The following is a 27,928-nucleotide window of genomic DNA, read 5'->3' as shown; positions in this document are numbered from 1 at the left end:
TTGGTGATGTTGTTGGTGGTTTTGATGTTAAACTTCAGTAAACACCCAAATGTCAAAACTTAATAAATCTAAGGCCATGATGTTGCAGCATCTGCTGTCACTATGGGAATAAAGCCTGAAACGAGAACCAGTCGTTTCCATCCTGATACAGGAAGCAGCTGTGGGGTAGACACAGATCTCTAAGTTTCCTGTAAAGAGCAATTGATCTTTTTTTCCTTTACTTCCTTTTTCCCCCATACCCAACTCTGTACACTCCTTCAAGAGAAACAGAAGAAACTGGATCCAGCCAACAGGACAAACATTACAAAGCTTTTTCTCTTCTTCTTTTGTAATTTTAAAATCTTCAATCCTCATGGTCTGACTTGCCAGCTATCTTCCCTTCTTGTAAACTCTCGTCCATTGGCTGCATTGTATCCTTTTCATCCCTCTTGTCCCTTATTGAATCTCGCTGGTTCCTGCTGTCACCTTCTTCTTCCTTATCATCTTCCTCTGCTCCTTCCCTGAAACCTGCTATTTGTGTGTCTGTCACTTCCTTGTATGTCTTCTTGTCCATTTTCTTGCCCTTGAGTTCTTCCTCATTGCCATCCCTCACAATCACATCTTCCACCTCCTGCTGGTCCTCAGGATCGGAGTAACCAAGTGGGCCCAGGCCCTGAAGGTAGACCCTTTCCATTATTAGTTCAGTGGGCTCTAGATCAGCCATGGGTCCCACTCCCCCTCCCTGATCCCTGGCTTCCCTTTCGGCTGCTTCACGTTCCTCTGCCTCCCTCTTGCAATAGGAATAGCGGTGGTTCATGTGCTGCGAATATGACCCAGAGTGTGAGAAACGTTTGCCACACTTGTCGCACTGGTAGGGTTTCTCCCCAGAGTGGAGACGCGAGTGTTCGATGAGATGGTGTTTGTGTTTGAAGGCCTTCTTACAGATCTGACACTGGTGAGGACGTTTCCCTGTAGAGACACAACACAAAGGACAGAGGGTCAACACAATGTTGAGGTCACAACAGGGTTCAGGTACAGACAACTTTTTAGACAAAATCAGGGAGGGAAGCAAGGTTCTGAGAGAGCCGTAAGAAGAGACGAACTTAACAAAGAGATGTTTAATTTGTTTTCCTCAGTAAAGAACAGTACTGCTTTGACAATACAAACCTTACAAAGTTTACCTTTAGCTTTTTCTTTAATGATGTGCCTAGTTGGATGTTTGTAGAAGTGTATTTACACACTAATTCAATCAAAACATAAATTTGATTTGATCAGAAAACAAGGGTGAATTTTCAGTAACATCACATAAACCACAGAGTTATATTAACCTGGATATTTAGTGGTTATGACTTGTGTTAATTGTGTGTCTGTGAGATACGTGTCCTTCTGGTCAGTGATGCTAATAAAGTAACAGCAACATGCATCTTTCATTTGAACAGGATGCTTCAATGGCTGCCAGCCAATGGCTGGACAGATTCCAAATCCCTGCACCAAAAACACAGCTAAGAGAAATGCACATCTCCTAACACACACGCAGGCAGTTTGTAGCCATAATTAGACCTGTAGTGTCTGTAGCATCCACCACAGCTGCTACACTCGCTGCAAAAATAACTGAGACGGCAGATTCCTGCTCTAAGTGGCAGAGAGGGTGGGGGGAAGCATGAATGAAATGATGATGCAACTGAGTGAAAGACAACGAGGAGGAATGAGCCACAGATTTAAAACCAGTGCCACTCAGGTAAGAGACGTTACACTGATTTAAAGTTTAAAGCTCTTCTGGGTTGATTTGGTCTGAATGGTTTAGCTACAGACCAGCCAGAGATTTTACACTTTAAAACATTTTTAAAGTTTTTTTCTAATTTCTAGCTCCAAGCTCAAAGCACTAAAGGTTTTCAGTTTTAAAAATAAAAGTGTGTAGATTGTTGTTGCATCAGAAAGTGTGGTTTTCTGTTGGATGTGAAGAGGCAGGAGGCCAATTTGGAAATGAGGAAAACAGCCCATAATTAATAATTATTAATTCCCTTATTCGTCCCACAATCAGGTAATTCATCTCTGCTTTTAACCTTTCCCAGGGGAAGCAGTGGGCAGTGCCTGGGAAGCTAATGTGAAGTGTCTTGCTCAAGGACACATTTGGTGCCAGAGGCAGGGATGGAGCAGGGCTTGCTCAGGCAGCACATATAATAAATTGGAATCATTACAGAGGAGATTAGCATGGCCCCTGCGAAAGGGTTAAGCAGGAGACGTTCTGTTTTCCAGGCTGACATTCTCCCTACTGAGCTACATCACGTGCTGTAGAATGACTCACATGTTGTGCACAGAAAATGGTGTTCAAGTGGTGTAATGGTATCACTGCTAACCTGACCCAATCTTAATGTCTCTCATTCACTGATAAACAGACTTTACTTTGAAATCTGATGCAGTGTTGATTTGGATTGTCCACAAGCCAGAATCAGCTCTGGTAACATAAACTCTATGTACTATGTAAGATGTATGAGAATTAGCAGCCAGGCAGATGATCTTTTATCACTAAAGCAAACACCCCTTGACTCTAAATGAGAGTTTCCCTTTCGTCCTGGTGAAGCTGATATTGGCGTCTGTGGGTGCAGATGCTGTCTACATTGCATCCATTTAAGTACATAAAATGCTTTCCTCCAGCTTCTGTTTGTTACTGTATGAAATGTATTTATATTCACTAAATGTGTTACGATACCATAATATTATTAATATTATTATTATAAATATAGCCTTAGTTAATATTTTTGCTTTGATCTTCCCATAGAGTTGAAGCATACACTCATGAAAACACATCTTCCACCTCCTTGCTCCATCTACATGTATCTCTACACATCACATCATGGGGTGAAAGCTTATATTTCTGGTGTTTTATGAGTTTTTACGTGATCCTATCCTTACGTGATGCCTACCCCCTGCTGAAAAGAAAGAACATGTTAAAGGTTATGGTCTACAGAAAACAACAGAAAGATAACAGAAGAGAAAAGAAAGGGGGCTATGTGGCTAGATAAAATCAAAAAAGAGAGAATTAAAATCTAAAGACATAAGTTATGAAGGAGAGGACACAGAGGCATCGGGGGCAGGGGGAAAAAGAACTGTCCAAATGTTATATATACCTGTGTGCTCATATTTGTGTCTTAGGAGGGAACTGGTCTTCTGGAATGTTTTGTCGCACAAGTCACACGCGTACATACCACTTTCAGTCTTCTTAATCTTCTTCCTGGAGAGAAGTGAGTCGCTGTCTGTCAGGTCGTCCAGGCCTGACAGATAGTCCGCTGTCCCGTCCAGCAGCTCCCCCTGATAAACAAACACAGACCATTTGAGTATGTCTCATAATCCCACACCTGTCAATTTCATGCTCATAGACACCTTCTAGTTTGAGCCCCTACTGCCTCCATGATCCCAAGTCTGGACAGAGCTTAAATCTCTGGGTAAATCCCTTTCATCGAGGGGACACTTAAAAACTGGGGAACATATGGAAGAGGGAGGCTTGGAATAAGGTATAGGGACACAGATGAACACGAGGTGAACAGGTGAACTACAGCAGGAGGATCGTCTTGGTACAAAGTTATGATGACCCTTAATAAGAACAAAGTTGATAAAATACGTTCTCTCAGGGAATGTCCTGATTTTAATGTTATTCTAAGAAGAGAATAATCAAGAATAATCATCAAATTTTGTAGGAAGGTACTATAAACTATGACCATCTATTTGATCTATTTGAATGCAACAGGTTGACTGTTCTTGCACCTTATTACCCATGTTTAGACCCTTTTATTATTTCCTTGCAGTTATCTATCAAATATAAACAACATAACAAAAACCTTGTGCTAAGATTGTTTTGTCGACTCTCTAACAAATAGAGGACAATCCACCAAGACACTAATTCACTAGTAGTGTATTGTTTCAAGTATACAGTCAAGATATACGAAAGCTCAAATGTCAGTTATTTAAATAGAAAAACTCTGAACTCGTACATTTCAGCTACTCACCCTCTTAAACTAATGTAGAATATAAAAAGTCATTACTTGATGAGAGGCTGCAGTTCTGCTTTGGATCAATATACCATTAAAATTTTGAGTCTACATTTAGTTACTAGTTTTACCTGAAAACCTGATTTTCTTTGGTACTTTCTCCTGAGTTGCATTTCAGTTGCAAATGTGGCCTCCCCAGTGGTGTAAGTGTAGGTCATGTGGGGCAAGAAGCTCATGGGGTCAAGGCCTGGATAGGGCCTGAGTCCAGGAATAGTGGCTGGAGCAGGAGACATGAAAGTGGGTGGAGGAAAGGCTCCATGAGATGGAAGGGAGGTGTAGAGAGGACCACCAGTGAAGGGATTGATCCCAAAAATAGGACTGGTGCTTTTCTCCAGTTGGCAGACAGCACTCCCTCCACAATCAGAGCCTAGGACCTCCTTCTTGATATCGACCAGATCTAACGGCACCATCCCCTGTTCTCGTCCTTGTACATCACCATTGCACTCGATGACAAAGCCATTGGCTCTGTGTCGTTTTTCTATAGAGACAAGCTTCTGCGCCATGTGTTTGGGCAATGACAGATCTAGTGGTATATCCCCATGGGCATCCTCAGAAGCTAGACTGTTTGGAGTGTAAGAGCTACTCTGGGAGTTTTTAGAGGAATTAGAGGAAAGGTTGAGGGGAGATGGAGTGTTGCTCCTCAAATTGTCCAATTGGTCTAGTGGCTTGTCCCTTCTTGTCTGTTTGTTGTCTGTGAACAAGTTGACCTTTGTGACTCTATGGCTTGTGTCACTGTTAGTGAAGCCCCCATTTAAATCGGTGGCAGGAAATAATGTTGGTGATCGACTCAAACTGTGGTTAAAATCAAGTCCTCCACAATCAGTTGCTGTTTTTATCATCAGACTGCTTGTGTGATGGTTTTGACTCTTCCACTGCGCAAACCACTCATTGACAAACTCTTGAGGAAGGCCAACAGCTATGGACATCTTAAGAAGTTCTTCTGAGTTGGGCTGAGTGTTCATGGCAAAGTAAGCCTTGAGCACTGATACTTGATCCTTAAAGGGATTGACAGGGCTGGTGGCACATTCAGTACTCGGCAGGTCAGATGGTATTACTCTCCTCCTGCGACCAGCAGGACCACTGTCAGATGGCTGTAGGACCGCTCTGATCGCTTCATTCATTTTGCACAAGTAGCGTTCATGCTGGTGTAGCGGAATGGGCCCGGGGAAAGTCTCCTTGCAGTATTGGCAAGCGTATGGCAAGAACTGGTTCTGACTGTCGTGTGATTTTTCTTCATTACAGAGATTGACTGAAATGTTTGGTTTCTCCTTCTTGATGTCCACTTGCCTTGCGGAGTCATCAATCAGACTCTTGGTTTGACTGGCTTTCTCTAGTGTGTAATCCATTTTGCTTTTTGTGGGACTGCTGTGACCCATCACTTGAAATCCAGCCTGGACCAGTTTTTGCTCATCCATTTGAGCACCCAGCTCCTTCATGTAGGCCCTGAGCTTGGAGATCTTCTCTGGATTCCCATCCAATTTCTGCCTGCACACTGTGTTGTCCACAATCTGAAGCACTTTCTGCACCTCATTTATGCTGTTCCCAAGAGGCCCAGCATAGCCCAGCAAGGGAAGGTCCAGCCCAAATTCTGCCAGGTGTTGAAGGGAACTCTGGGAGGAGCTGTGAAGATCCAGAGGGCTTCCATCACAACCATTTAGGTAAACCCCTGAACCCCCAAACCCAGACTGAGAGGCCATGAGCAGCCTGTACTCGTTAAAGTCCATGGGCTCTGCTTTGATGTCAAGTTGCTGGTCTGGAGGGCCAAGCAGCCTACCATTTTCTAGTTTGTGGCGCAGCTGGGCAAGACCGGGGTTCCCAGGCAATGAGGTTGTGGAGTTGGGGGAAGAACTTGGTCTCCCATTGTTTCCATTTCGTACTCGTCCATTGACAGCGATTAGGCCGATGCATTTCTTGCTGCTGATGTGGGAGCTATAAGAGCCAGAGTGGGAGAACCGCTTCTTGCAGTTGGAACATTCGTATGGCTTCTCACCTGCAATATCACAAAAGTGGATATACAATTACAATTCATATTTACAATTACTTAGGCTTAGAACGTCAGACAACTCTCTGCTTTTGGAGTGAAATGAACGTAACACTAAGAAAATAGATCTGACACAGATTTGATCCTTTAGTGTTGCATTCATGTAAAACCATAATGCTGCAGCATTATGCATTATGCATGAACAAGGATGTCACCAGCATGCTGTAAACAGTAGGAACGATCTTACGTTGAAATTGTTTTTGTATTAGTCTGAAAGTCACTGACTAACTTCAGAAAACCTAAGTCATGAAGGAGAAGATGATAAAAATCTAAGATATGGATCTGAACCAGAGCTGAGGTGATGATGAGGTAAAGAGGACTCACCACTGTGGATACGGAGATGCTCCTTCAGATGATGTTTGTATTTGAAGGCTTTTCCACACTCACTGCATTTGAACTTGCGGTTTCCAGCTCCTTCGTTGAGCAGTGGCGGCTGCAGAGTAAAAAACAAGGTTTTCATGTGATGGAGGAGTAGAAGTCGCAGAGCAGATCACAAAGCTGTGGAACGGAAGCTAACAGGGAAATTTAATAGTATTTAGTAAAGCAGATATGATAGTGACAGTGCCTCTTTATCTGAAGCTGTTCTGAGAAAACGTGTGGGCTGACTTTGTTCAAAAGTCACAGTTTCACATGTAGGTGCATTCCCACCATTTGAAATGCAAATAAAAACAAACACAGTTGGGAGAAGACATCACTCCTCGGAGGAAAAGCCTGTAGGTTGCATCAGCTCACTTTATTTTTGTTGGGTCATTCACTGATTTAAATTATTATGAATATAAATGTCTGTTTTTTTTTACATACATATAACATGTACTGCTGCTGCAACATGGAAATTTCCCCATTGTGGGACAAATAAAGGTCTATCTTATCTTAACTCTTAAAATAAGCAGCAAGAGAAATGTGCACTACATCCACTTTGTGAAATCACAGATACTTTAGTACTTGGTTGGAATGATCTGCTGGGCTCCTGAGACCACATGAAACCTCTACATGCAATTCTATCTATTGCCACATGTTACTGCTGTGACAGATTTATTGACAGAACAAATATATTGTGCTGATTAACAGTGATGATGTGAAACTTGGAACGACGCAAATAAACAAGCATTTAAGTTATTTGTGGATTATGACCATCTGGTCCTTGTTTGGGGGAGGGGGGGCAGAGGACTGTGAGGCCTGAAGCTGAAGGGCTTAACACAGGAAATCTCATTACAATCACGGAGTAATTGGAAAATGGAATGATTCACTGCTTAGTTGGTGACTCTGAAGATAGTTTTGGATGACAAGCAATTAACACCAGTCTGTTATTATAGTGGTGCTGTAACCGCCTCAGCCATATTTACAATAAGACCAACAGCTGATGTAAAAACTCAGATGGCCACCAATGCAGCGCTACAGGCTGCAGCCTGAGGGGGAGCAGAGATCCGGTTCAATTAGATTTGAGTTTATGAGTCAGATTAGTATAGACACAATGTTCCCATGTGCAGCCAGTGTAGATTACCTGGTCTCTGGCCGGTTTGTGTGTGGTCATGTGACGCTCCAGATGTGTGCGGTGGCTGAAGGAGTCGCCACATAGCAGACAGGAGAACCTCTCCTCATTCTTCTCATGCCGATATTTGATATGTTCCTTCAGAGACGTCAGACGCTTGTAGCCGCGATCGCAGTACGGACATGTTAGCAGCTGCGCAAAGTCATCTGGAGGCAACAGGTCTGCAGCACAAGAAAAGGTCAAAGGTCAGCATTAAAGAAACTTCACTGTCCCCTGATTGAAGCCAAATATTCTCAGATAACTCGTAGAATAATCCAAACGTATATATTCCTGATGCCAAGCAGTAATAAATACTAGTGTGGTGTATTAGCATGTTTCATGGTCTACCAGCTAATGTTCTGTCCCACCGTGCTCACTCTCCTCTTGAACAACAGCCTCCGGCGTGCTCAGTCGTGACACCTCCTCCGGAGCTTCAGGGTAAATGACGGCAGTGTCGCTGCGCTGTAGGTATTCTGCAATAGTCGCTGGCTGACCCTCGCCATCCTCCAGTTTACGTTTCAGAAAGTAGTCATTCAGCTCCAGTCGTTTCACTGAGGACGGGAAACAGGAGTCAAAGCTTCAGTTTACTCAAAGAGACTGAGCAGATCATAAAAGGCTTCTTTTGATAAATGTGCGTTACAAACAAGGATTCCTTTAACTTTAGAACTTTTGAAATTAAATATTCAGAAATCTTTTTTTACCTGGCCCATTTCCTGCAGTGTGCGGCAAAGCCTCCAGACTGAGAGGTTCATAATTTTCTTTTCTGTTGTCTGTTAAATCAAATGACAGGATGCACACGGAAATATTTATTCATTTGTCTGACGGAGGTTTCATAGGAGAGCTGCAGGCAGGTCAGCTGGATCCTTTCATCACAGTCAAGCTGCAACTGTGGTCTATTGTGTTTGTTCCTTCTGGGCCTCTTCATGTGACTCCTCAACAAGAGTCACAAGTATCATAAGCTTCATTCAGCCATCAAAGGAGGGACACCCCCTCTTCTCCCCCACAACAACAGAGGCAGAGTCTTGGCTCCCCTTGCATGAACCTCTAAATGTGAGTGCTGGTACGCAACAACACAAATCATGTTAAAACACAATGGGTTAAAAGATCTGCAACACTTTACAATGTGTGTATTTACATTAGCATAAAGTTGGTTAATTGTTGTATTGTTGTATTAAATAAGAAAGAAAAGCCAACATTGTCAATATCAGCTGTACAGTTAAGCTGTAAAACAAACATGACATGTGAAGACAGCAAGATGAGCAGAGCAAGATAGAACCTCATTCTGTTCTTTCTTTACTCATCTGCTCTCTACTGGTTTTTTATTACTCCTTTGTTTCTTTCTTCTACCCTTAGAATGAGGAGCTGAGGATATTCTGTGCAACTCTGGGACTGGATTGCACAGTAGTAGCAGCTCTTCTCATGAGATTCTCATGAGAGCCCGGAGGTGTTGCTTTTTCTCAAGAACATCGTTGGTGCCATCTGTCCCTTGATCTTAAACAGAATCACTCTGAACCAGTGACCAAGAGCAAAGTGGGTCTGTCATACTGGGACTATACTCTTTAGGCCCCGCTTTCATCAGCTCAGGGTTTAGGAGTAAGTATGTTACTACTGATTTTAGGTGAAGATGGTTTATTTCATGTTAAACATCTCACTGTGGATGAGTTAATGCTGATCTGTATTAGGGTCAGATGTGTTGTGTGCTGTGGGCTCCCACCATTGCCGTTGAAATGTCCCTCTCTGCCTCTCCAGCCCTCAGAGCTCTCCTGGTCCTGGTATGACAACAGGGCGTGGGTGACTCGGGGTGACGCCTCCAAAATGGGCACAGTCGCTGGACTACTTGCTTCTTCCTCTTCCCCACCTCCTCGTCCGTTAGCGAGGTCGTAATCCTCAGAGATCGGCAACCTGTCATCCTCGTCTGTCTCAGAACCCGTCTCCGCCACATTCTCATAGCTCAGCACTACAACACAAACACAACAGCAACCATGTTAAGTTTCAACAAGAACATCTGGAGCAGGAGGAGGAAGGCACATTCCTGAATTGAGTCTCAGGAGACTTAAGTCTGGAAACCCAAACCTGGTTCAGATAAGGGACAAAGGATGGACCTGATCTTCAACTAACCAGCGTGAATCACAAAATTACAAATAAACTGAAACTTTGAAAATTTGTGTGACATAAACTAAAAAGTTGCTCTGTTTAATCCATGAAGAACCAGCAGCAATAATAGTCAAATTTTGGTTTTAGCAGAAATCTTTGTTGATTGCTTAAAATGAGAGAAGCACAAGTTGACACAAGAATTAAAGCTTAGCACGATATACCTAATAACAGACGACAGATCACAACTGGGCCTATGGTAAACCTGGCTTCAGAAGGCGGGGGAGAGGGAAATTAGGCCCCGAAATCATGGGAACCAGCAAGCAGGGCCTGCGTCGGCTAAGGAAGGACCATTTTCACTAGACTTTCTGCCTAATAAAGCTCTCACGCATCTGCTCAGAAACTTTTTCTTTGGGGATTTTATCTAGTGCCAGACTCAGCACTGTAAACCTTTACATCCGAGCGCTGTGCAGGTTCCCAGGGGGAGGAGAGTAAAATAAAACTTCCCAAGTTTTTTGTGCTTCCCCTTTGGGTACTCAGAGATTAGTCTGTGCATATCTGTTCATAATATGATCTTTGTCTGCCTGTGAGCTGTGGCACTTGCCTCCCGGACAACTGCACAACAGGTGCAAATTAAAAAGGGAGCCACGGTGGGCCAGGCCGAAATCTGCTGACCTGGGCTGAATACCAAGAGCAGGGGTGGGGGTGGAGGGCGTGGGACAAAACCGGCTTTAATAAGAGGTGTGACCAGCAGGATTTAGGGGGAGTTCAGACAGGGTAATGCCCTCTGCGTTTGAAAGAGAAAAGAACGACCTGAGAAGTGAGACGTGAATGCTCAATGTGTGGTCTAAGGTATATGCTGGAATACAATATAATCCCACTCCACGACTGAACCCCTGGCAGCCCCGCAATACATGCACACGCCCGCATGCACACAAGCATGCTATGCTCCTTCACGTTTGCTTTATAAACCTTAATAAGCTAGTAGAAACAGCATAGAAGTAAAGCAGCTACCACTGACCATCAAGAATTAAAAGCAGTCTCAACTGTATGTTAAATTAATGTATGTTGTGCTTGAGTACAGTTTGTGCTTACTACACTACATTACAAACAGTATTCCCATTAGATGTCCATCATGGCTTTGATAAAAACATCTAAAACACTAAAGAAGCTAAGACCTAGATGGAGGAGCAGCAACTTTGGTGCATGCTGGGACATCTGGCCACGTCTCTTGACTCTGATTGGCCAGTCGTAGTATTGGGGGGTGGAAGTAGCCTCCCAAACAAAAGCCATTCACTGTGCTGTTTGCCTGTTTGCCTGCCAGGTCACATGACTGTGGCAGAGTGGCAGATGTCACTGGGGGCAAAGCAGCCGGGTGCATCTCTGGAAACATGCCTGTCCACCATTTTGTCTCATGACATACGCTCACCTCCAGCTCATGCTGTAGAAAACTTTACTGTTTCAGATTCAGCGCCTCACCATCCTGCTGTTGGCACGGAGCTCCATTGTATGCAGCCGCTCGTCCTTTGTGTCTATTCACACGGTCAAAGACAAAGGAGCGACGACACATCGCAAGCCGATTCCCCCTTTAGCGGGCGCTTCATAAAGGCACATTAATCTTCCTCGGTTCTGCTCAAAAATCATTCTCTAGCTTTTAATGCAAACAAATGCCTCCAGCTGTGTGTGTGTGTCTGTGTGTCTGTGTGTCTGTGTGTCTGTGTGTGTGTGTTGTGGGATGGGATGGGATGGGATGGGATGGGAGGTCTGGGCAGGCAGTTAGTTGTGAGAGGGTATGTATCATGGATCAGAACACTATCTTGTGTGATCCAACCTGAGTACAGCAGTCAAAACAGAAAGAAAGACTCAGATTACAGCTGTAAGCTGTACAGTAGCTGTGAAGTTCTGAAGGTCAGGCTGCAGAACCAGATGGATCTGGACACAGAAACTCTCAAAATACAGAATGAAAAAAAAAATCTGGGTTGACAAAATTTGATTGACACATCAGACCATCATATAAAACATCCAACCAACTCCAGGTTTTTGAGGCTTTGATACAGCAACCAATCACAGCGCCAATCGGACCACCAGCTACTGATGCAGGTTTCCAGAAGCCTCTGATCCCAAACAAGGTTCGTACCTGAACTGCAGCTACTCGTGATAATCCTTCAGTGGTCCATTCTGTGACTCCTTGTGCATATAAAGTCCTCCGATCTGGGTTTCCACAGAAGCTCAACCTGCAACGGTCCAGGTGCTGCGTCCACATCCTGCCACTCGCTGGAAGGTAATAAGATGAAACCAGCTCACTCTCTTTTCCCTCCCTCTCTCTCTCTCTCCGCCTGTCTCGCCTGAGAGCAGATCACCTGAGTGAGCAACTGAAGGATGGGGCGAGTAGGTAAGACAGGAGCACTGAAGTGAAAAACAAGGTTGCTGCCTAGTGGTTACAAACTGGAAGTCACACAGGCAGGCGAGTGCTGCCAGTTACAGTATAAGGCAGTGAAAAACAAAATTGACCAAAGGGCACAAATCCCACCTATCCAGAAAGCAGGACGCCTCATTTATATGGATTATTATATTTATGTATTTATGTATATGAATTTATTATATTTGTTCACATCATCTAAATGATGTCCTCAGTCTGTCTCAGATTATCGATTCCCAGGAGAGGTGCTAATGTTATCCTATTAGCAATATTTGTGCTAAGCTAGGCTAATGTTTCACCTTAATAGCAGCCTTAGTGCTAAGCTAAGATAATGTCTCATCTTTAAGAAATATTTGTGCTGAGCAAGGTTCCTGTTTTACCCCGTGTTCATGTTCAGTCTGGGGAACACACAACAGAAACGGCTTACTGTACCTTTGGTTATCTGTTATAGAACATGGCTGTTTTATGTTTGGGAGGGGGTGTCAGCACTGTCTAGCCCCTAATTGAATTAAAGTTCCATTTATCTGCAGGGGTCTTGTGCAACAGGCTGGAAGTTCCAGGAGAAAAGAGAAAGAGCCAAGCCTCTGCCAGCCCCACACTGCCAACCCTCCACCCACTCTAACATGAAGCTACCATCTGTGCTTGGCCTGCGCACATGTTAATGTTCTGGGAAAATGCTCAGAGACCCCCACTGCCCCCCTCATACCCACCCAGAGCTGGGAGCCAACTGCTTGCTGAGCAAACATGACATCGGTCCTCACTGTGCTCCAACACATTACCACTCAGAGTTGGTGCATGTGTCTGACGTCTCCGTTTTAATGAACTAAACTAAATTCAGCCCAGTTCAATGAGCAGCTTTTTATATTGACCTGATTTACTGATGGTTTTTAGCTTTAGGCTCAGTCCGACACGTGTTGATTAGACATGTGTGTGTGTGGGGGTGTGAGTGTGCATGCGTGCATGTTTGTCCACTCGTCAGCAGAAACATTGAACTAAACATGAGAGAACTAAAAACATCCAACCACAACCAGAAAGAATGGACAGATGTGGACCTGCTTACACACAGGAATCAGGTGAGACACCTTAGGACTGGTTGACCTTTGACCTCTTATATATAGCAGCAGATCACATGTGGCCACGGTGACAACCTACAGTAAGGGCATATGATCCCAGACACACTGAAGTTAATAGCCTTTTCCAGCCTCTAGCTGTAGGTCACTTGCTCTATCCTTCTTCATTACCTACCATCGGTCCTCTAACCTATCTGTATGTTGTTTCCTAACCACCTTGTTTGCTTCTTTACTTCGTCCTGGTCACACAAAATTACCCATGCTCCATGTAACTTAGCAAGACTTTTCCCAACAGTAAATATTTAAGTCTCTATGGTTTCTACTGTTTTCCTCTGAGGCCCCTCTGACTCCTCAAGTCAGCCCCCACCCTCCATCCTCTCAGCCCCAACCAGTTTACAAAAGACAGATAAGACTCATAAAAACAGACTTTCCAATATCCAGGGTTTCTTATCATGATCTAACCTTAGAGGAGGAGTTGAAATTTGAAAGAATCAGACTGAATCAGAACCTGTAACAGGCATGACTGCAAATGACTGAGTAAAACAGACGTTGAGTCTGAGTCCTGGCAGCAGAAACCTGATCATTTCTCTGGTATGTACTGTAGACATAGCATCTAAGAATGGAGAGAAAAATCCCTAAAAGACAGCCGTGACGGGTGAGGAGGCTGAGGCTGAGGCTGGGCTGAGCGAGACTTTCCATGGCTGACCTGTTGGCAGGCTACTGTGTAATTACAGTTACCACATCCCAGCCTTTTCTCCCATGTGGTCGCCCATTTAGAAAACAAAAAAGGAGTTTCACTGTATAATTCACCCCTCACAAGGGGGAAGACAGCCAACAGAGATGTCTCTGGCTAAAAAAAACACAACCACAGAAAGGTTCAGGAATCTTACTCTGACTGAAAAATGTTTCTGAGAGAGAGATAGATTTATCCTGTAGGCCGCTCACAAACAACAACAACAGCCACAAGGCATTCAAATTCAACACCAGCCTATCCCACCTCCAAATGGACCAGAACTGCCCATCAGGCATCTGAGGAAACCAGAACCTGTTCTACATCTATTTGAAAAGTCAGAAGAGGCAGAAACTAGGGAAAGAATGTTTAAAAATAGACAGAAGGAATCGAGGTAAAGAGGGACCAGGGTTAGTTTAAGCATAATGTGTCTTTACAATCTGTTTTCAGAAAAAGGTGTGACAGTGGCACTTCCTCTTTAAACTGGCCGAGTCATGCAGTCAAGTCAACAGGATCTTAATCACATTTTAACACCTTGAGATCTGCAGGTCAGTTAACAACAGAGCCTCGCCATCTCTGGACCCATTAAACTCTCATCTCTTCCAAACTGTTAATTGGTAAATTCACGGCTGTTCACCGCTAAAGCCTTCCTGTGAAATTACCAAAAACAGAAACACATCCGTTCACAAGACAAAGGTGGGGCGAAGGTGTAACGTTAACCCTATCAGCGGCAGAACATGACAGTTAGAGCCCTGCCCGTCTTACCTCGGCCTCAGTGTGTTGTCTGATTAGAGGAAAGCTGCTGTTGCTCCATGATAAGACCTGACACACTGATAGCAACAAAGCCAAAGAAAGAAATTCAGATGTGTAAGGCAGTTGTGTATGTTTTAAAAGTCAGTCAGCAGAGCACAAAGCTGTTCACACCCTGCTCACCATGACAACACCCTGCTCATCATGACAACTCACTCTTCACCTTTTTAATGTCATAATAAACTGTCCTGCGTGAGTATTCACACGCTTGAGGATTTGTGTCATCACGGTGGGGACTCGTGCTGAAATACTTTCTGTGAGCTACTGCTGTGTAAAGAGCAGAAGGAAATGAAGCAGCAGAAATTGAAGAGGGGAAAATGTGAATTCTCTTTTGAACTCTGAATCTTGTTTGACATGCATTTTGAAGCCCATCAAACTCCATATTTCTTTGTAACTGGTAATCATCAGCTGCTGCCACAGAGTGAGGTGGCATCTGGGCTACACCCTCCTTTATTAGAATGTGGGCTGCCTTAGGAGAAAATCCGCCTTTCAGTGTGAATAAGAGAGTCAGTAGTTCACACAGCAGTTTACAGCCCAACAGCCTCAAGCAAATACCAACAAAGTGTGAATTATTCATCCCCCCAAGTGGAACAGGAGTCTTTACAAAAAGAGGGGAAGAGAAAAAGAAAAGTTTTTAAATCTCTCTCAAAACTATTCTCTGAAAATAATTAATGACTGCAGGTGCCTCAATATACAGTACATCAGCCTGACAGCAGCAGGTATATACCTCACTCTGCTAAATGTCATACAGGATCAAGCTGTGTCTCAGACCAGGCCCTGACCAACGCTGCTCATCAGTTGGCGCTAACAGAACCACAGTGGTTTGTAGCCTTACATGATGCTGATGGACATATTTAAGATAATAAGACATTACACACATAATACATATACATGATGATTAATATTACCAGTACAATAAAACCCATTAATTCAAACTATAAACATTTCAAATGAATGAAAAAAAAAAACATTCATTGGTTTCAGAATAAATTCCTCCGGCTGTGACCAGACGCCACAGCAGGTATTGCTTCACTCAGGCGTCTGGCCGTCAGACCTTCTGTTGATCTGTTCCTGGAACAGTTTGCAGTAGTGAAACTGCTGATGGACTCACTTTACCATTGACTCACAAGACCTCTGTCCACCACAACCTGCATCTGGACACAAGAAGAAGCAGAAAAGTGTCACTGTCATCAGTTTCTCCTTACAGAGTTACAGATTTGGTTCACGAGAAGTCGACACCTTTTTTAACTGACAGGAAAAACTGTAAAAACCTGTGAAGCAGCACTATGAGGTGAAGAGGAACCACAGTTTCTACACTTGTTGAAATAAAGACATGAGAGTACTGATGTTTCTGATGCTGAGGAAGAAGTAGACCCTGGGCACAGACTCCAGGAGGCCAGAGACACCTGAGTCACTGCTCAACTTAAACTTAACTTAACTTAACTTAACTTAAATCTTACACGTGTCACATTAAATGATGCTAAAACGTGTCGATCCAGAGTGTTGTCATCTGTGGTGCAAATACATGGATCATAGTGGTTAGAAACCATGATGAGAGAGGACATGTCCCAGAGTGGCCCTTGCCTGGTTCACATTGTTAATGTAACAATAATAAATATATTGTTTTTTGTTATACTTTTGTATGAGTAAACTAGTTTCAACAGCCTAAGCTCAATAGTGTAAATAAATAATTATGTTGGTGTTGACTAATTAAGCTTTTTTTTTTTGATTGAGAGTTTCCAACACTGACCCACATGTGAAATCTTCTTGCAGCTGGTTCTGGTTCCATAGTTTGTGCACTGACACAGAACCAAACTGGATCAAGGTTTAGTGACATGAAAGTCTCTGGTTTTTAGGCTGAATCATTTGTCACATGTTGAGCAAACTTAACTTCCTGAAAACATGATTACACAACCTCTGAACTTCAGTGCTGCTATTAAAACACTTGTGTCTGGGTCTGAACCCAGTTAATGGGAAGAACCTTTGCCCATTGTTTTTTTTCACTGACTTTTTACTAACACTTTTGGGAGAAGTTTCTATTTGATCCATTGGGTCGGTTCAGTTCTGTATTTGAGACCAGAACATGGTCCCTGTCGCTGTTCATTCCTACGAAGGTAACAATAACAGCTCAGGATTCAATACCGAATGCAACAAACACTACACATGAACCTGCTTTGGACGAGTTCAGGATCTGCTGTTTTCTAATAGTTCACCTACAGGTTAAACCCAACAGGATTGGTAGTGGTATTGGTGTCCTGGTTGTGTGCACAACCAGAAACAAAACACATCTCGTCTTTAAGATTTCAGCTATGAATGAATCCACCCAACACATCTACCATGACAGAGTAAACCCCAAAACCCAAAAGGTGGAGAGGTAAAATCCTTGGGGTTGCTTTTTAAAGGGACCATTTTTAATCCTCTCCAGTCACACTCTCACTGCTCTTCAAAGTAGAAGCATATTCAGGTGGAAGAGAGGTGGAAGAGAGGAGGAGGGGGAGATAAAGAGGAGGAGGACAGGAGGTGGAGAGAAGGTGGAAAAGAAAAGGAGAGAGATGGTCCAGAGTGGAGTCAAATCTGTGCCGGGAGCTGAAATGTCCATGGTTCCTCTGTCTGCTCTTTTCAAATTAAAGTTGACAACCAAAATGTTAAAAACCAGAATAGCAACAAGGTTGTAAAGCCTCAACTCACAAAGCTTTCACTCTGACAATGACCCTTTTTTTGCTTTTTGTTTCCTGTTTTAGGAAACTTGTTTGTAGAATTCATTATACACACAAGCATTAATTAAAACCAACAATCGAAGGTCCGACTATTTGCTCACTGGACAAAGGTTAAAGGTCATTGTGTGTTGGAAGTGTGCTCAGTCTGTCACCGGTCCACATGGATAAAAAAGTGAAAACCCACAAATTAATATGCAACATATTCAATATGCAACATATTTATTTGTCCACTCTAATCATTTTTTTTACAGTTTTCATACCAGATTGAATTGCTCACACTTCTCGTGGTATTGAGAAGCAGTTCCACACTGCTACTGTGTATTATGTACTTACTGTACTCGTGATGATGTGCACATGAAACGAAATGAAAGTCAAAACAGAAATTGAGTCGGTGACAGAAACAATCCCATCGTGCAGCTGTTACTGTGGAAACGGAGCTTGACACAGATGGACCTAAAGCAGGAGTGATTTCTGTTGTCAGCAAACTGATAAGAAAACACACAATCCAAAGGAGGTGACAAAAGTAGGAAGTGTGAGAACAAAGAAGGAAATAAAGAAGTGTGTAACGGGAAGGTGTGTCACTTCTGAGAAACAGAAGAAGAAGCAGCCCGGTAGTGACGGGTCAACAAACACCCGTGAATCAGCACGTCAGCACATTACAGCAAAGGAAACTCGAGGACACTGTAGCTAAGTGTCGACACACAAAAGAGGAAAGTCTGAGTTTTTGTACTCACCTGGCTTTCACACGTCGACATTGAGGGAGGAGGACAAAAAGAAGGACTAGATGGTACATAGTGTTCGTAAATTCAAACACCTGCAGTTTTAAACGAAATTCGGTTTGATTACAAACCAAATAACAATGTAAATATTATTGATACTGCTCCTTGAACTGAAGAACAAAGGCGGGAAAGTTACATTTAACTTAATCAGAAAACATAAACAAATAATATTAACATTTAATAACTAGCACATGCGTCTGTTTCAGACAGTAGCTCATGTCTGAACATGACAATGTAAACAGTATAAAATATTCTAATCACACACACAATGAAAAGACAGTTTTTATGACCTCGTATAATGTATAACAGAAGCAGATTAGTAGCAGATATACTGTAATAACCAAGTCCCGCTGGAAGCAGACAAGGACAGAAACGTCTGAAGGGTGAGGACTGTTCATCCTGAGTCAATGGGGACGGACAGTTGGAGGTTAAGCCTCCATGCGTCTGCCAGTGGGTGCAGACACGTTCAGGTCCAATTCAATTCTCTTCTGGTCTGCTGCACGTACACATAAGTCGCATGGTAATTATTGGTATCGCTTGGATCAATTTGCATTTAACCCAGATCTGGGGAGCAGAGAGGACAGTGCTGTGTCCAAACGGGGACAGGAAGCTTCCTTCTGTTTTTATTTCAGTTTCACTGAGCACAACCCCGAATCACAGACCTCACGGTTTATAACGTGCCAGAAGTCCAGGACAAAGGAGGCTCCTGAGATGATGTGACGATGCGCCCTGACCCCGCAAACACCAGCCACACCCCAGGGCAGGCTGTGTGCTTGCTGAGGGGCTTTAATTTCCCAGTCTTATTAGAAGTGTGGAGGAAGGAAGGGATCATGCCGGTGGGGCCATTAGTTTCAGGTGAACTGGTTTACACAATCAGGACAAAGTCTCACTGCTGCTAGTAACATTTAATGGTTAGTTTAGCGCAGCTACTATCTTACATTTACTTGGGGAAACATATTGTCATGAAGTGCTGAGATGAAGCCATTTCTTTTAGATGTTGAACTAAACACACAGTAAACAAGTGAAGCTCAGGACAGACACAGAACTGAACCCTCTACTGGGACCTTCAGGTTTTTATCTGTGTACTGTCATGAATATTCGTTTCCACAAGAACAAGGGCCGAAAATAGTGGAATCATTAACAATGTGACTCATCGATTGACCTGTTTATGTCTGTTTTCCTGTCACATCATCACTTCTGTATCTGAATCCATGTGTGAACTGATCCAGACTTTAACATGCTTCGTTTGTGTCACCCCCCAAAATGGGTCAGTGACCCATCAGAACACTGATAGCACTCAAAGTGAGAGTACAAGTGAAAAAAGAAGCACACACGTCAATGGCCTCTATTGAATCAGGCCCCTTTGAGCGTGGCACAAACAGCCAATGAGTGTGCACAAAGCAAGCCTTTCAAGTTCATCTGGACTGATGTAATAAAATTGACACGTGGAGTCGGCTGAATTCTGGGGCGCCTGTTACCTAAACTCTCATTTCCAAAGCTCTGTCACCTCCCCTCACTGCAAATGAATCAATTACAGAGCAGTATAATCCTGTTACAGGGAGATGAATGCATACCTCCCTGTTGGCAGGTGCTGGCAGGCTGAAGGGGCTTATATCAAAGCTGGGGGCTTTATCTGTCACATTAGAACCATTGCAACTACTCGCTGCCTCGTCCAGTACAACAAAACAGGAGAATCTGAATGTTTTAATCTTTTGATGCTCTCCATAGCTTTCTGCACTGGACACATGGTGGATCATATTGTCTGCACCAGAAAACTCACACTCTTAGGCAAACTGTATTTTAGTCCAGTCCAGAGTCCACCTTCGTTTATGCGATTTATGCGATCATTCATTGTCAGATACGGCACACAGAACAGCAGAGAGATGATTGTCAGGGTCAGTCCTGGGTGCTCAGCTTGGACACATTCACAAGGACCAAAGTGTCTGGAAGCAGCGACCAACATTCTGCCAGATAACTAGCAAGGAGCGGCGGGTGTTAAAGGCTGGGGGTTTGGGGGTGGGGGACAGGAGGAGGCAGGGTCAGAAACAACAAAATGGGGGGACAGAAAGAGAGAGAAAGACAGAAGGGATGGGGCACCACCACCCTGCCGTCGGCCATGCTCACCCAGACCATTGTGCACCCAAGGGGTTGAGAAAGATAAATAGCTGCATGTTAACCACGTTTGACAAGCTGCACAAAAGGGGACACCTCAGCTCTCATGATGCAACCTGGGCACCCCCCCTGCAGGGTCCCAGGGACCGTCCACCCAGGGGTTAGTCTGGATGGCCATAAGCAAGAACTCCAGCACAAACTCAAAGCTGCATCATATGGACCAACGATTCGTAGGAGTGAAGCTCCCCGTGCGATTTCACTGAAAAGCAAAATGACTGACCAACAGCTCATCAGCTCACCAAACCCAGGATCCTCGGACCTCAAGCTGGATCTGAATGGAAACACCTTGGTTTGTAGCTGGCTGTAGACTCATTGCCTCCTTGTTGGAGTGTTTTGAGTCCAGGCTGCTGACATCTCCTTTCAGTTCTGGGTTTCTGCACCTTGTTTCAAACCTCCATGTGAAACCCTCTAATGGCAGGGAGAATATTTTGGTCTGGGTGGTGGTTTTTGGGGTGGGGGCACTATTCCCCGCTAACCTTTTCAGTGCTGCGTCTTCTTTGATGGCCGACAGGGCTCACAAAAGCACCTGCCCCATCCCAGAGTGTCCCCCGCCTCCCGCTCTTCTCCCATGACCTGACTGGCATTCCTGGCCTACAGGGGGTCCTCCCCATGGCTACCTTTACACGGCCCCTACCCCCAAAACTCACGCCTGGTAATCCCACAGCAAACAAGGTTGATGATGCACGAGATCTCTCAACTGTTGTGCAATGTCACCGTGGGAACAGCATAGGACTGTCAGTGAACAGTATTATAGGATGGATTCATATGGAAAGTGTTAGACAGAGCAGATTTCTCTCTGTTCCCAATACACTGGATCAGTTTTTAGACATTTTGTACACATTTTATAATCTTTATAAAATTGTTCACTTTTGAATAATAAACTGCATGTTTCTTTCCCTTGAACGTTGGTGCTGCTGCTTTTTAGATGAGTTTAGTTGCTATGATGCTTTTTTGTGTTTTTATCTTTTTGGGTTTCTTTAGCTGTTTATTTTTAAAGGTCACATGACAGAAGAAGCTTTGACACATTAAACAGCATGAACCACATCCATGTTTTACACATTTGTTATGTTAAACTGTCTGTGGTTTTGTAGTCATGCTTTAGCTCTATGGAGTTTTCTTCACACCAAAATGTGTACAGCAGCTTTGACAGAAGTGTCAGCTCTCATATCTCCAGCTCATTGATGGGTTGAGCAGGATGCTGCTCCACAGCCTCATTACAGTAACGGGTAGATGTGTGACCAGGAGGCAGCATCCCAAAAATTGGCTGATCTGATGTATGCTGAGAGGCCGAGGAGCTGGAGTGGACAGAGGACTGGTCATGAACACGAGGTGAAAGTGATGAAGCTCGAACTTAGACACGCAGGGAAGTTTAAAACTAAATCACTTCTCTACTGTCAGGAAACACAGAGTTCTGGGGTTTGCGCTGATGAAAAATCAAAGGCTGAATTCGATTTCAGCTTTTACCTTCAAAATGTTTGTTCTCTTCTGTTGATTTTTCATTGTTTTGAAAGTGAAAAGTTATCAAATAACACAATTTTTCATGTTATTGTTACGTGTATTTTTTTCCTGATTCTGAGACTTTGGGGGTTTTACTGTTTACCACCTGCTGCTTACAGACTGTTACATAGTTTTACTGCTTAGTCAGTGAGCCTCTAGTTCCTAATTACACCTGTGTGACACCTGCAGCCGAGTGAAGTTGAGTGACAGCTGGGGGAACACAGCAATCATGTCAAAGAGTAGAAGCAGGAGTTACAACTGTTTATGTTCGGTCAAACTCGGACGACCGCTATTTTCGAGCAGAGATGTGTGTGCATTTTGGGTAGGGGGCATCCACAGGGGGTTAAGTTTTTTAGCTTCACGCTACTTTCTGTTACGCCACCCCGGCAGGAAAAAGGAAACATTTCGCGCCCCCCATGTCAGAATTTGATAAAAAATAATTTATTTCATCTTAGAGATAGATTCGAACCTACAACCTAAGCATCAACAGTGTAACGCACTAACCTCAGCAGTTTATTGAAGTAATACTCACAAAGCGGGACGATTGTTGAAAATAAAAACTCGACTTATCAGCGTGATTGTGGTGTAATGTCTAATTTTGCTTCATGCTGTCCGCTGCCAACACTTTTAGACACCATAAACATCCCAGTCTCTCACTGTAGTCACAGTGAAGCCAGGTGCTACATAAGCTTTGTCATATTTCTAGCTTTCAACTTTCGAGAGACATACGTTTGTCTCATTATCTCCCTCTGTCTCTGCCTTTCTTTTTATTCCAGTTACTTATACAATACTTTTTCGTGGTTTGTTGTCTGCACTTCATATGTCCTCTGTGCTGTGTCTTGTTGAGCGCTAAAAACTACCTACCAAATAGAAACACTCCGTGCAAAGTGTTTCTATTTGAGAAACACTGCGCTACTGGTTTGGAATCACAGATGCCATGATACCTTAGCACAGCCATCTGTTATTGATTGTTCCATGCACGTGACCTTGCCACAGGAGCTCAGCCAATCAAACCAGTGTGTGTGTGTGTGTGTGTGTGTGTGTGTGTGTGTGTGTGTGTGTGTGTGTGTGTGTGTGTGTGTGTGTGTGTGCGTGTGCAGGGGAGCATGAGAACGTCATCACAGTGAACCTCAACCAGGTTAATTATGGGGAAAAAACGTAGATAATAGCCAATGTACAAACATTTATTAATATATAAGTATTTAATTATAATTACATTTTGAAAAACTTATTTAAAACCTGTCAAGTGAGATGTTTCTGGTGCATTTTTTTTAATCGTTTCACAAACATCTGTACGTTTCTCTGACCTTGGTGAATCTGCTTGGTTCGGGCTGTTGGCGACAATATGTCAGAGTGGCTCTGAGCTTACCCATGAAGAATATGTGAGGGTGGAGGGGTGTCAGTCACCTTGAAACGTCCCAACCACCATTTTTTAGCCGAGTTTTACACCGACTGCACAGATGCATGATGGGAGACGTAGGAGACAAGGGAGGAGGCTTTGAGGAGGGAGCCCTCCTTCGGTGACAAATGTTACCAGAGGAGGAATAAAAGGGGGGGGGTGCTTAAAGAGGTGTAGGGGCCACTGGGGGCAGAACCTGAAAGTTGTAAAAAAAAGTCTGACGGACCTAAACTAAAAAAACCAAACATGCTGACACCAAGACAGTGAAGGAAAAACATTCTGCGACTTCAGGTTCAGGACGTGAATAGAACGTAACGTCTGACAAACAAAAATCAAAAAAACAATATCAAATTAAAATAAAAGGAGTACAGTTACTGAAAATCAAGCTGTACATTTAGTCCTCGTAAGATCTGAGGTGGAAAGTGTCTGCGCTCAATAAACACATGATGTGTCAGAAAAGGACTGAACTTAAAACTCAACCAAATAAAAAGGATTTAATACCTCAGTAATGCCATGTGACTGTGATGCACGCTAGTATCTATGTGGTAATTTGGCGGGGGGGTGCTTTGACCAGACTTCCTGTTGTTTATATAATGTGTCTTTGCCTGCTGCCCCTCCCTGAACAAAGGGCCCCTTCTTCCCTGAGCAGGGCCTGAGCTCCTCCTCTTGTCCTACCAGAGGTGTTTGGTAAATCTGCCTAAATCCTGGAGGGGGGAATAGAAGGTGAATAAAGATAATCTGCTTTTCTTCACAATAAAACTGCTCCAAGAGGGGGTGGGGGGTGGGTAACAATTAGGGATTCATATCACATGCTGCATTTTAAACTTGATTCCTAACCTGACACAAAGCGGCAGTGAGGGGCCCCAGGCCACCAGGGACGACCAGGAGTCCCCGGAACTTGGAACAACACTGAGGGGACCTGGGTGGATCTGAAGCATAATCAGAAACAAAATCCTATCTTCCATGAAATAAAATAAATCAGAATTTATAAAAGTAAAAAGTAGTTACGATTTTGAAAAATGCTTCAGGATTAAACCTGAAGAAAAACACAACATTCCGCTTTTCTCAGAATTTGAGTGAACGGGGTGACGTGTAACAGCTGTTAGTGGGTTATCGCCGTATGACTGACCTCAGCCACGGCGGGGTGGCAATATATACACACACCTTCACCCACCTCACATCATCCTCTACCCCCTCCACCTCCTCCCTCACTTTTCCTTTTTCTGGTTCTTTTCATCTGGGACAGTGCCGAGCCGAGGAGCCCGGCGGCGCTGAGAGGCTTTGAATCGTGATTAAGGATGAGCAGAGAAGAGCTCTTTTTCTTTGTTCTGCCCTCAGAAAGATGTTTACTTGAAGGGGGATGGGGGCAAATATGAAAGACATTCGGGTCAGTGTGAAAGAAAGCGACAGGGTTGGTACCACACACAGGTCTGGATCCTATCTTTCAGGGAAAAATATTTCACTGTCCAGACTGAAGTTGGTGTTTCTGCAGCTCTCTCTCACATGCTTGAACACACACACACACACACACACACACACACACACACACACACACACACACACACACACACACACACACACACACACACACACACACTCTGAAACTTATTTCTGGTTGTATAGACAAATGTGAAAATGATTTTTAAAATCTTCAGCAAAAGAAAAGAACCAGAAACATTGTACCAGACAAAAAAAAAAAAAAAAAAAACGATGATGTCTAAAAATCTGCAGGTAGAGCTTGGTCGTGATCAGAGCGCAGTGTCTTGACTCAATCACAACAAGTCAAAGCACGGGTCCTATCGAGAACAGAGGAAGTGGAAACTGCAAATTTGTACGTATCTGATCAGGAAGATGCGGCAGAACTTGTCATCTTTTCTATATTGTATGTGTTAAAAGGAGTTCTGACACCACGTGGTCCAGATTGGTCTGGCTGAAGCTACAGTGTAATTTTGAGTTGGAGCCAGGAAACAGCTGCCCGTCTCTACCATGGACAAACACTGAAATATTTCTTACATGGTAATGGACTGGGCCCAGCAGTGGTCTGACTTCCTGAATTACCTAAGCAAATATTCTTTGGTAATATATATGAAATATTGTCATAATAATTATGTCCAATACTGTATGTGCTGTTGTTTAGAAACCACATCATTCTGCGTCCCTTGAACCCTGCATAAAAGCTTAAGTCTAACGTCTGTGCTTAGACACACGGACATGCAGTCCCCAGAACCAGAGTAAAAAGGAACCAAGATTGCTGCAGCGTCTTGACTCTGAGTCCACTACACAGTATCAGCACCGGCTGCTACAACATCTCTGACCTGAATGTACGCAGGTCCTGATCCTGGTCTCTGTAGCTTTTAAATTAAAATGTCTTTATTTTAAACAAGATGCAAACATGGATCATAGAAAACATGAAACAGGACCCAACCTAAGGCCCACGTTCTATGAAAATTAGAATTAGATTTTTTATAACCTTAGATCAGATGTGTTTTAATTGTGCACAACAAGCTACTTCTATGTCACTGACTCAAACAAAGAAGTCCCTTATCTGAACCAGATCCATCCGCTCAGACGGACGCGAGGCCACGTTAAAGCGAAACAACTAAAAAGCTTCAGCAAATACAGCTGGATGAAACAGGCAAACATCCAGAGGTGGTTCCACCCTCCTCACCCAAACCCCTGGGATCATTCTAGACGACATCAACAAACTTTATCTAGAAGGATTCTATTTTAATCTAAAAACAGACCTTTTAGGGCAAATATCATCCTGCTTTAATTGTATTTTTAATGTATTGTTTACTTAATTCAGAGTCTTGTTCAGAAGCTGTCAATCATCCCTAAATTCTGACATTCATATAAATGGCCCAGTCACTATTCAAATAATGATTATTAAAGTTAGGACCTGAAACAGCTGGTTTCATTAAAGCAGTAGCCACTCAGACAAATGGAAAAACTGTAGGACTGATTACACAAAATAATACAAATATGAATTCACACTAGAAAGCACGTTGGTGTTCACGTTTTTACCAAAAAAAAGTAATTTAAAAAAAAATATGACAAACATTAAAAAATATGGTATTTTTAATTTTGTTTGTCAAAGACAAAAACATAATTTAATAAAAATTATTTTAGACGCCTTAATTTCCTTCAGTCTAAACAATAAATTGTACAATAGATGCACGAACAATGCGTCATAAATATAGAAATGTGACAAATAAAGACACGACTGGGAAACGAGCTCCTGGACTTTACTCGTTTTTTTTCAGGGGGAGTCGCTGCCATCCACAGGTCTTTACGCGGAACGGACTCGGAAATAACGGTTCTCCTGCTCTCGGAGTCGGACCTGCTAAGAGTGATGGGTCCCGGCGGGTCCATCATCCCCCGACCTCACACAGTCACTCTTACGCTGAAATGTCCACAAAGCCCCGTTAAAAAAACTTTTCGTTGGGTCCCGGGGACCGGCGGGGACCTCGGGCCCGGGCTGGCGGGCGGGGACGGCGCAGCGCACAGCCTAGAGTTTGCGGGAGTTTCTGAAGGAAATTGTGCGTGTTTGTGCGCTATCTTACCGTTCTTCCTCCGGGGATTGGCCTGTTTTCGCCTCTTGCAGCGGGGACCCTCCGCCATGATGTCCTGCTTCATTGATAAGTCGGTCCAGTCCTCATGGGCTCCTCGATCCGGCTCCGTTCCTCTTGTCTGCACCTTGACAAGCAGCACAGACACAATAAATCCCAAACCCGAGTCCTGGACCTGCCTTCACTTCAGGGAAACTCTTGACACTTTAAGTCCACTTTATTCAAACTCCGGACTTTCTTTGTGTTTCTGGTGTGTTTGTTTTGTTGGAGAGCGTGCACCGATCAACCCGCTGCGTCGCGTCCCAGTCCGCCTGGTGTCTGTAGAGGAGCTTCTGTGATGGTCTGGCAGAGGAGGAGGAGGGCGGACGCATGCACATGCACGCACACGCGCACACGCAAAGCTACATAATTAAACACGTTCACATCGAACAACCAACTTTTGTCAGCAACTTGTTTTGGGCTCCTCATGCCTGGAAACTGCGTCTCTGTGCGCGTGAGAGCACCTGAGAGGCCTCACGTGATCAGTGAGGCGCACAGTATCGATCACTGATCAATAAAGCGGGAGGACGTGGGCTGTTGCGCCGTGTGCGCTTACATAAGCTCGGCCTGGGTTTGTGTTTTCCTGGCTCACTACCTTCTGTCCCCGCATCCCGCACACCGATAATGTGTGAGAGGGGAGCGGCGGAGACGGACCTCTTTTTGCCTTTCTGTTTCCTCTCTATCCACACCTAGAGCAGCGGTGAGCGGGCGGGAGCGCGCATCCATCCTCTCCGCTCACCTGGTTGCAGGTAGAGCGGCGCAGGTGAACTCCGTGCGTTCATTGGCAGCTCAAAGAAAACTCAAAGAGCTCAAAAAGACAGCGTATACGTACCGGGGACCGGAGAGAGTCCATGATTCCTTCGCTGACTATCAGGTGGCTCGTGGGAGAAAGGTTGTAGCGTGCCCCCTCCCTGAAATACGTATCAAATATGTGGACGGAGTCCCGGTAAGTTCGGGTGTCGGGAAGGCGGGGGTGGGGGTGTTGTAAAGTAGGTGTCAGAGCGGTTTGTGTGCCGCCTTTCCCCGCAACAACTCTGCAACA

General features: G+C 44.0%; 1 protein-coding gene and 1 pseudogene across 4 annotated transcripts; one reads left to right on the top strand and one right to left on the bottom strand.

Annotated features, from left to right (window-relative positions):
- Positions 1 to 27,928, bottom strand: LOC114847568 (zinc finger E-box-binding homeobox 2-like). Of its 4 annotated transcripts, none has more exons than XM_029137453.3 (10): positions 27,719 to 27,927; positions 26,842 to 26,974; positions 9,309 to 9,551; positions 8,296 to 8,364; positions 7,963 to 8,145; positions 7,568 to 7,776; positions 6,391 to 6,499; positions 4,097 to 6,015; positions 3,108 to 3,288; positions 1 to 948 (listed from the first exon to the last, which is right to left on the bottom strand). In XM_029137453.3, the coding sequence occupies exons 1-10, from the start codon at positions 27,737 to 27,739 to the stop codon at positions 344 to 346; spliced, it is 3,672 nt and encodes a 1,223-aa protein (XP_028993286.1). In that variant the 5' UTR covers positions 27,740 to 27,927; the 3' UTR covers positions 1 to 343. The 4 variants fall into 4 exon arrangements, with proteins under 4 accessions (XP_028993286.1, XP_028993287.1, XP_055360963.1 ...); XM_029137454.3 differs by having other exon boundaries at positions 3,186 to 3,288; XM_055504988.1 differs by lacking the exon at positions 27,719 to 27,927 and adding an exon at positions 15,826 to 15,868 and having other exon boundaries at positions 26,842 to 27,253.
- Positions 2,140 to 2,234, top strand: LOC114847855 (U6 spliceosomal RNA; annotated as a pseudogene).

Source organism: Betta splendens, chromosome 21 (assembly GCF_900634795.4).
Source record: "Betta splendens chromosome 21, fBetSpl5.4, whole genome shotgun sequence".
Taxonomy (NCBI): domain Eukaryota; kingdom Metazoa; phylum Chordata; class Actinopteri; order Anabantiformes; family Osphronemidae; genus Betta; species Betta splendens.
This window is presented reverse-complemented; position numbering and strand designations above follow the sequence as displayed.